Source organism: Trachinotus anak, unplaced genomic scaffold (genome assembly GCF_046630095.1).
Source record: "Trachinotus anak isolate AG129_WGS33_773 ecotype Australia unplaced genomic scaffold, CSIRO_AGI_Tana_v1 ptg000007l, whole genome shotgun sequence".
Taxonomy (NCBI): Eukaryota; Metazoa; Chordata; class Actinopteri; order Carangiformes; family Carangidae; genus Trachinotus; species Trachinotus anak.
Window position 1 is genome coordinate 20961781 of NW_027273858.1, and position 9978 is coordinate 20971758.

At 43.5% G+C, this 9978-nt stretch overlaps 1 protein-coding gene across 2 annotated transcripts; it reads right to left on the reverse strand.

Moving 5' to 3' along the window:
* Positions 1–2619: 2619 nt before the first annotated feature.
* On the reverse strand, positions 2620–7689 carry cyp1b1 (cytochrome P450, family 1, subfamily B, polypeptide 1). Of its 2 annotated transcripts, none has more exons than XM_071481336.1 (3): positions 7220–7642; positions 6085–7089; positions 2620–5468 (listed from the first exon to the last, which is right to left on the reverse strand). In XM_071481336.1, the coding sequence occupies exons 2-3, from the start codon at positions 7077–7079 to the stop codon at positions 4871–4873; spliced, it is 1593 nt and encodes a 530-aa protein (XP_071337437.1). In that variant the 5' UTR covers positions 7080–7089; positions 7220–7642; the 3' UTR covers positions 2620–4870. The 2 variants fall into 2 exon arrangements, with proteins under 2 accessions (XP_071337437.1, XP_071337436.1); XM_071481335.1 differs by having other exon boundaries at positions 4735–5468; positions 7566–7689.
* Between the last annotated feature and the right edge of the window lie 2289 nt (positions 7690–9978).

The window sequence follows — 9978 nt, forward strand, 5'->3', positions numbered from 1 at the left end:
TGTCTAAGTTACATAACTCGCACCAAACAGCAGGAGAGTCCAGTTGTGTGTATGTGCTGCATGTGTACGTGATTTATCCCCAGTCAATGCAGGATACAAGCTTTAACAGAGAGATTCATACTAATCTAGTTAATACAGCCTTGACAGGTCTAAGCTGTAATGACATAGGATGTGTCTTACCACCACTTCATGCAATATTTGGTCTTTCCCAGCAGGCCTCTTCCACCACAGCCCTTCTTATGATGTGAGTCCACCAAACTCGCACAATGCACCTGCACCATGTGACATCGCTCACTGAGATTCGTGTTGATGCCTCTTGGAATTTGTAGCATCTAAGCAGCAGCAGCCATATTTGAAGCGCTGTCTGCAGTCAATGCTACGATTTTTTGTTCTTTCAAAAATAGCTTTATTGGCCAAGCATGTGAACACGTACTTATTACCTTTTATTAAGTTCCCACGGGGCATCCTGGTGGCTCACCTGGTGGAGCTCATACCACCTAGGCTCAGTTCTTCCCTCACCGCCCGAGTTCCAATCCAGCACAGGTCCTTTGCTGCACCTCATCCTGTGTGGAGGTGGAGCAGCAGTTTGTTAGACCCAGAGGTGTTGTTCAAGAGACAAAATAAGACAGATATTTTGTCTCTTCTAACTTTCTCTCTGAGTGGTTGTTTTATAAGTGAATACAGGTGAAATCACCGCTCAGTCTCAGTCTTTAAAATCAGGATCTTAGCAGCAGCTTGGAAATGGCTTGGAAGTTAATGTGTAGTCTTAATGGGCCACATTCGAGTCACTATTCCAAACAGGAAAACATGTGAATGAGAGCAGCTTTATTGGAAATTCATCTGTATTGAAATACAGATAAAAACAGATAAAGAGCTGAAACCAGTTGACACTAGGCAAAATGAAAATATGACGCAATAATGTTGAGTTGTTTACAGGTTCCACAACCACACACAGTCCAGCTATATACTAGGTTTTGATCTTGTGTTTCATTTCCATAACTTTCAGAGGAAAAGCTCTGTGGTTGTGCTGTTTATTAGAAATGTTTGCGTTCTTATGCAGATTCCTGTAATGCAAACAAAGGCAATAACTCCCAAAGGCTGATACTGTCCTGATCCCACTGAACCCGACATACTGTATTAATCATGATATTGTCAGCTTCTCTGTACTTTTTTTGCTCCTTTGTGTTTGATGATTTGTCTGCACAGTCTGACTCCGTATTTCTCCGGGGAGGTGCAAAGCAAACTTGTTTTCCTTCCCATTAGATTATGCCTGGAACGCTGCCACCCATGACTTCACTGGCACTATTTAGTCTTCAGTTTTAATATTGTATTTGTAAAAAGGGAGAAAGGGAGCGTGGAGAGAGCCATATCAGTAATCATCTACTGTAGTTTTATCTGAATTTGTCACGCACTCCAAAAGTTGTCTGGCTGGCTGGCTGCACGCCTCCCGCTGATCAAGAACAGGATGTTCTGGCAGGGTGAGATAAAACGCTGTGCAGGGAAAGGGATCTCCCAAACACTTCCCTTTTGTTCCCACCTGACCTGGCAACATGCCAACAGATCTTTGCATTTTTCTTAGAAGTTCACGGACAGACTGTTTGAAATGCTGTGTGAATCAGCTCTGTCTGAGCAGCATTAGATATGGAGTCAAATTGGTGTCAAATCTTAAGACTGAGATTTTCAGCAATCTTATAAGTTCAGTGGAAGCCACGCTGTGCGACGTGGATCTAATGAACCTGGTTACAACATCGATTTGATATGGACTAAACAACACCTACTGAATCGTAGACACAAGTGATTATACTTGCTGGTGCTTCAAAGCAGGAGAAAAACTTCGCTCATCTATCTAGTGAGGCGGGTGCATAGGAGCAGGATGAGTGGATCAAAAAAATCCTGCACACTGTCGGACTTACAGAACAAACAGTTTGTTAGCGACGTTTCAGTGCTGGACCTTCATCCTTATGCCTGATGAAGATCTAGCACCGAAACATCACTAATAAATTGTAAATAAAAAATAGACTGTTTTGCAAGTCAGTGTGCAGGATTTTTTTGCTTAGCAACACGTTGCTTAGGGCGTCATTTCATGCTGCGTTCCTATTGGTTGGTTAGTTGATGCAGGTCGTTGCGGCAGTCACGTTGTGAGATGGTCTTCTCTCAGAATTTTATCTCAGGCTATCTTTGGTCTCGTGACCGTGACAACAGCCATCTTTGAATCTTTGAACCGCCGTCACGGTGCGACGCAGGACCAACATTTCAGAGCCATGTTTCTTTAACGATGGTCATCTTTCATCTGGGGAAACCCAAAATCTGACAGTGTATATGTTTTCAGGTTGTCCACCTATCCGCCTGTCCCATTCTTATGAACGGGATATCTCAGGAATACCTGGAGGGAATTTCTTCAAAATTGGCGCAAACATTCACTTGGACTCAAAGATGAACTGACTAGAATTTGGTGGTCAGAGGTCAAAGGTCAAGGTCACTGTGACCTCACAAAACACATTTGGCCATAAGTTAAGAATTCATATGCTAATTATGAGAAAACACACTTAATAACTTGTATTAAATATATTAAAGGACTCTGGACAGACATGCACATAAATTGCAGCCACAGACAGTAACTTTTGTTAAAATTTTTATTTTATTTTATATTGCATCCTATTTTCTCTGCTTATGAATTTTAAATACGTCAGTTAAAGGTGACCCTCTTCACCGTTAAAAAGACATAGGAAACTGCATCAGATAAAAACAAGAATAGTTAAAGTGTCTGTTTATTATATGTTACAATATTTAAAAGCAGGTTGAAGAAATACTCAGAAGAGCAACATCACAGCCACAGTAATGTGTAGTCAAAAGCTTAAAGAACTGTAATGTTAGACTGATGTTTCACTCCTCTAAGTTGTATAGTTCTGTAAAAGAAGCATTTGAGGTAAAGATACTGTACTGTTTGGATTTGAGGTATGTCTTGACCCCCATCCTGTCCTGGCCCCCCTTCTGCAAGATCTAATTTCAATAATGGCTTCACTCGTCTGCTATTTTCATGCAAACTGACAAAACCAGATTGTGAAAATTTACATTCTATCTCCAGGTTTACTGAGGAGACGGGAAACTTGCTTCTGCAAACAACTATGTCGTTTTACATCTTTTCAGTTGTCTTTAGAAAGTTGTAAGTTCACTGGACTGCATCGATCAATATACTGTGGTCTTATTATTACATTTATCAAGGCGTATCCTCTCAATTTTAAAGGGCACCGAAGATGTACAAATAACATATACAAGGTCTGTTAACACTTGCTTGAAGTCACTTGTTATTTTGAAGATTAACCTGAATTTCATTATTCCAAAATATTTAGGTAGGAAGTCAATAAATGTTTCAATCCAGTCAGTGCATTAGTCTCCCATGCTGAGACAGCATATTAGATGAGTCTACAAAAAAAGAAAAAAAAAAAAAAAGAAAAAATTACCCCAAGTGTCCCAAGCACATGAATATTTCTGTAAATATAATAACATGAAGAAGTAATTTGGTTACTGGCTTCTAGAACATGGAAATTATGTGGTGAGTTAAAAGGGTTCTTCCACAGAGCAGCATCCTACAACATTCAAACTTAAAACAACACCTCAGTGAGTGATGCAAGAAAAAAAAACTATACAAGAGATAAAATAACACTGATCTAATATTCATCTGTTCATCCGTGCATTGGACAGCAGTTCACAGACACAGACAGTACTTTCGGCAGGTGTGGTGTACCCTTTCCACTCCCTGGCCTTGTCCATTCAGACAGCAGGCTTCAGAATATATCACATGACTTTAAAAAGCTTTCTAGTTAAAAGACTATTTGGAGTTTAATAGACCTTATTCTTGAGTAACTACGCTTTTATTCTACATATCAAAAACTATACGTCACTACTGAGCGTTTTATGTGAGTAGACGTTAGGCTTAAGGGCTGAAGTACTCCATGAGCTTATTCACTTACCATTGCTTTTGTCACATGAGAATCTTGTAACTCCAGTTTTGATTGTTTACCTTCAAATATCACACATGTTTTGTATGTTTTGTAGAGTTTGGTTTGGCCTTAAAAAAAGCAATCTATTAGGAAAAAATAGTGATAAAATGAAAAAAAAAAATGGAGCTAGATTAAAGGGATTCCTGAAAAGCTGACAGTTTTTTATACACATTTGACAGAGCATGACTACATTAGTGTTAAGCATTCACTTGAGGAAAAAAATTATATTCTGCTCTGTTTTTCTTAATTAATGAGATAATAATAATAATAATAATCTTGTTAATCCAGAAAAAAACAGCAGAATAATTTTTTTGATTGCATTAACGCTTCTGTACATGACAGAACATGGTGTCCCTAATGAATTCGTCAGCAGTGACATTGGCACTGAAGTCACACGCTTGTGTCACAGCAGCTGTCTGAGCCGGTAGCTCCTGCAACCGCAGGTGGAGGCTGTCTGCTGGTGATGTGCAGCTGACTGCAGTCCTCCACCTCGATGAATCCAAAGAAGATGCTAAGTGGTTTGTCAGACTGTGTTTGATGTTCAAAGAGATTCATCGCGGGTGATCTGCTGGTTGCGTGTGAGACGTGGCGCACCGCCGCGTCCCCTGCCAAACAGCCGCCACATGGTTCTGTCTGTTGTTATAATACTTAGAAACAAGTCAGTGATCAGTGATCGGTCCCTGTCGGCCTCGCTGTCGGGTTAAGCGTTTAAAACAAGGTGTAAAGTGTGAGAGTTCAGCCTGAGATTTCAGCTTATAAATATAGTTTTCAGCCCACGAACATGAGCGATAGTTCATTAGTCTTTTTGAGTTTCAGCCTTCATATTCTTTCTTTTTTTTTTTTTTTTTTTTTTAATTATAGTTGTTATTTTAGTCATTTTGTGTGTGTGAGTGTGAGGAGGACTCCTGCCTGGCGGCTCCGTCCTGCAGCGTCACACGGTCACGCAGAGACACGGCTATGGAGTAGGCGTGAGGTTTCAGAGTCAGGCCGTAGTCGAAGTCGAGTTTGGGCGGCCGGGCCGGGTCCGCCGCGATGTGGCACTGGTGGGCGAGGACGGCCGTGAACAGGAACAGCTGCAGCTTGGACAGCTCCTCGCCGATGCAGCGCCGCTTGCCCAGGGAGAAGATGAGCACGCTGCTGGTCAGGTCCTTGTTCAGCGCCCCGTCCTGGTCCAGGAAGCGCTCCGGGTCGAAGGTCTCCGGCTGGGACCACATGGCGGGGTCGTGGTTGATGGACCACTGGTTGATGAAGATGACTGTGTTCTTTGGTACGGTGTAGCCCATGATGGAGGTGTCCGTGGTGGTGGAGTGGGGGATGGTGAGAGGGACGAAGCTGGTGAAGCGCATCACCTCATAGATGAAGGCCATGAAGAAAGGGAGGCGCGCCTGGTCCTCCATGGAGGGGAGGCGGCTGCGGTCCACCACCTTGTCCACCTCCTGCTGGAGACGCACCTGCATCTCAGGATACCTGCATGGACAGGTGAGCATGTTTCAGGTGAAAACCCAGAGGATGATGGAGGTCACATTCATCTCAGCTAATGAAGGTATAAGTGAGCAGAAAATTCACCGTGTCCTTTGATGTGAGGATCTAATCTGCTGTCCCTTCACCACCTAACTTTGCGCATTGTTAGTGAAAAGTTCTGCAGAGGTAGAGTCACTATCTCTTCCTTTGAAACCGGTAGCTCAGGGTGTTGTATTACAGCTGCCTGTTCTATTGTTTAATCCCAGGCACTGATTGGATTAAACAATCAGACAAGATTAGAAGTTGTGTTAAATCTGGTAAAGATCTTGCTGCTTGTATGGTGAAATGCTGACTTTGCTTTTCATTCACTCTCACCGCTGTGCACTTTCGGCTCTTTAGGCCTATATTTCGCTGCCAGTGCGGGCCTGTGGCTCAGCTCCTCGACTACACTGTTACATAACACAACCGCTACTGAACTTCCTCAAGTGTGGACAGCCTCGGCAGCAGGATGAGGGCTCACTCTGATTTATTATCGTGCGTTATTTCCCATTCTAATTTATACTGGCTATTATTTATGCGTCTAAAAGGTCAGGATATTAAAATAAGAGGAAAAGTTGCTTACTTGACAAGAATGAGGATGATCCACTGCACTGCAGTTGACAGTGTGTCTTGACTTGCTCCAAATATATCCCCAACAGTGGGGGACACGTAGTCCTTCTCTAGTGAAGTGCCTGTTTTATCTCTGAGCTGGTCCAGCGCCACTATAAAAGCATCTGTCATGTCCCTGATGGTGCTTGACAGGATTGTTTTCCTGTGCTCAATGACTTTATCTCGGATGAACATGCCAAACTCCAGGTTCAGACTCTTGAAGTTGTCAAATATGGTTTTGATGGGGTTGGGGAAGTACTGGAGCCAGGGCATCACGTCCACTATGCTCCCTGCCCCCACTGTCTGGGTGAACTGGTCGTTCCTGCCCACCACCTGCCGAAACTCCTCGTCATCATAGGAGTACCTCTTCCCAAAGCACACCGCGCTCATTATGTTGGCCGTGGACACCACCAGATACGTCATGGGCTGGAAATATTGGTGCTCCTTCGTCTTCCCCACAAACAGCTGCAGCAGCTCCTTGATCTCGCTGAGGACGTGATGCTCGAATGTCTTTTTGGTCTGCGGGTTCCCGGTGGAAAACATCCGCACAGTGGAGTGGGCCACTTTGCGGTGCACCTTCCACCAGTCCGTGATGGTGCCAAACGCGAGACTGTCCCCGTTGGAGATGTACTGGAAGGAGGTGAAGTCCGGTCTGCCGGCAAAATCCGGCCCCTGCTTTATCAGCGCCTGTTTGATGGAGTCCCCGTTCAGCACCACCACGGTCCGACAGCCCAGTTTGATCTGGAAGACGTTGCCATATTTCTGCGCCATGCGCGCAAAATACAAGTGCGGCGCACTGCCCAGTTGCGCAGCGTTCCCGATGACCGGCCAGGCGACGGGACCGGGCGGGCCGGGGACCGAGCGCTGCCGGAGCCACCGCCACAGGTGGAGGGAGAACAACAGAGTCACACATGCCAGCAGCAGGGCTCTTGGAGTCGCTGGGTCAATCCCACGCAGTGTCACATCCATGATGGGGATCCTGCAGAAGGAATGTGACAGTAATATTTATATTAAACGCACATATTATTAGTTAAAGCTTCAAATATAGACGAGTATATAGTGTAGGCTTGTGAAATTAACTGCAATAAAATATATATACATTTTTTTACCTATTTGTGTCCTTGTTTATGAAAAAAAATCCCAGCCTTTAAGAATTACCCAAAATATTTAATGTCCAAAAAAAAAAAAAAAAAAAACTCTCTTCAAATATGTATGAGCTGAATGCACAGCCTACATTTTAAACCATGACAAATATCAGGTTATTAATCTGAAAAATCTTCCCTAGACAACAGATCCTCCATCCAGAAAACCAGCCAGATACACTCAGTCACACAGAGTGAGCAGCCTGTTGTGCATCCACACACAGTGTGAAAGCAGTTTGTGTATCTGTGTGTGTGTGTGTGTGTGTGTGTGTGTGTGTGAGCCGCCTGCTCTCTGTCCGCAGCCTGCTCATACTTTGAAGCCCCGCAGCAGCGCGTCAAGTCATTTATCCCCAAACAGCGCAGCATCACGGCCCGTCAGCGCCTGTGTGTGCCCGAGCCTTGTTACAGTGGGCAGGTTTGTTGCAAAGGGTGTCAGCCCACACTCCCACCATCAACTCCTCCTCCACCCACCGCTCTCTCCCGCTGCCGCCCTCCCTCACCCACTCACAGGCAACAGGCGCTATTGTAAAGGGAGCGTTTCAACTCCACTTCTGCAAAGCTGAGAAACGTTCAGTTAACCGAGGTTAATTTATTTATTTATTATTTTATTTATTTATTTATTTATTATTTTTATTTATTTATTTATTGTGGTGGTGGTGATATATTAGTATCAGTATTAGATATTTAGTAGTCTACATATGCATGCTTTTCAAATTGCTAAGAAGTATAGGCTAATAGTAATAATAATAATAATATAGTTGATATGGTTTTTATAGCCTATATTCCACCAGCTTGAATATGTTTGTCATTATTTATTGCTTCCTTCTCCAGGCTTGAAGTCAAAGTGCTTGTAACAACGTGAGTGGCCGCCTCAGGGGAGAGAATACCCGACACAAGTCAACGCAGTTCAAACCTTTAACATAAATTATACAGCTCCAATGTAAACATCCATTATAACTGCAGCTCTGACGCAGGCGTGACGTCTTCTTTTACCATTTTGAAAACAAGTTGTAACCAGTTGAAAAACTTTCTTCTTCTCCTTTCTTTCAGCAGGGGGTGAAGCTCCTGTACAGTGTGTCTATAGGTTGATGCTGCATGAACACGATGAGCCTGTGAAACGCCATCTTTAAACATGACCTGCTCACAGTAATCCTGCTCTCTACATGTCCTGTTGTGAACAGTGTGCCGAGATGTTTTGGTTGTGTCGTAAATCACAAACAGGAACCCGCACTCCGTCCACCTCCTAAGAACTTGCTGTATATTTGTGTTTTATATCATCATACATACACAAGTGAGGGTGCGCTTTCCCACGGAGCCACCAGGAGGAGGCGAGCCCCGTGTTGTAGCCAAACTCATTATTCCCCCAAATGAACAAACATCGGATGTGTCCTGCAGGACGCATTAAACCTCTGCATGTCCCTTTGCTGCTCCTGTACCAACACTAAGTGAATGAGGGAGTGTGTGCGCTACAGCGTGATCAAGGCTGACTGATAATCATGTGATCATCATCTGTTAATGTGTCCATTTGGTTTTTATTTGATAATTATAGATCTTTGCTGCCTCACAGCCAGATGCGGAGCTTCACACCTGCCTCATCATTTTTATTTGCTCGCTTGTTTGGCTCTGCGCGCTGTTCAGTCTACAGGTGGTATCTGCCTGGTCCAACCGCTCAGGGCTGGTCCGGTCCGGTCCGGCCCGGTCCGGTCTGTGCTGTGACTCGGGGGATCCAGCTTCAGCACCGCGGACAGCGGCTCAGAGGAACCCGGTGAGGATGCCCTCTGACCCTCAGCTGCTCCTCTCAGCCGCGTCTTTTAGTTTAAACGCAAACTGCCGCCACATTTGATTTGATGTAGCTACCACTCATTTTTCTTTTGGTTAAAAAAAAAAAAAAAAAAAATCAAAAACACTGAGCACCACAATACATACAAAATATTGTAATATCCTATTTCACCCAGCACACAATCTACTTCATAGATGATTTGGATCTCTACAGCATCATTATAACAGGACATTGTCCATAGTCTTCTGATGATGTTTTTAACGCTGCTCTCTTTTCATGTTTTCACGCTTTTATGTCGCATGTATAATGTGTCTTTTGTTGTTTTGAAATATGACCAGCACCCTGAGCACCCTGGTATTTTGCTGCCATGTACACCGAAATGTGTATTATCATAGTGACAAATAAACTGATTCTTGATATTTGGAGACAGCTGCCTGTCTGCAGAGTACAACGTGAAAAATACAGGCCTATTTAATCATCAAGTAGAAAACGGTCCCATAATTAGCCTTTATAGTGATTCTTGATAGCAGCAGGTTATTTATAATGCATTTAAATAAAAATCTAAATAAAACTATATTACTATAAACTATATTATTATAAATGTTTAACTCCAAAAAAAACAAAAACTGTTGAAATTTAGAATCAGATTATAAATATATTTTTGGCAAAGTGAATGAAAAGCACACAGACACTTACTGAATCAGCCCTCTAACAGTCCTCCCCTTGATGAACCTCTAACAAGGTGACCGTGTGTGATCTTGCTTTATTCCAGGAGTGAATGGATTCATGAGGGTGGAGACAAGCTGGTGAATGAACAACGGGCCCCAGCCTCCTTTACTGACAGCACCCAGTTATTAGACCAAACCCCAGCAGGTCCCTCTGCCTTTTATTCCACATAAACGCAGGTTAGATTTTCTCAAATCTTCTCATCTGAGGATGAGGGCAA

What these genes read in the sequence shown, in the direction of transcription:
- cyp1b1 (XM_071481335.1), bottom strand. Translation starts at nt 7,618, where the DNA reads ATGCTGCGCTGTTTGGGGATAAATGACTTGACGCGCTGCTGCGGGGCT. An exon ending in CGCTGCTGCGGGGCTTCAAA is followed by an intron (nt 7,090 to 7,565) that starts GTATGAGCAGGC and finishes TTCCTTCTGCAG; the next exon opens with GATCCCCATCATGGATGTGA. An exon ending in ATCATCCTCATTCTTGTCAA is followed by an intron (nt 5,469 to 6,084) that starts GTAAGCAACTTT and finishes CTGTCCATGCAG; the next exon opens with GTATCCTGAGATGCAGGTGC.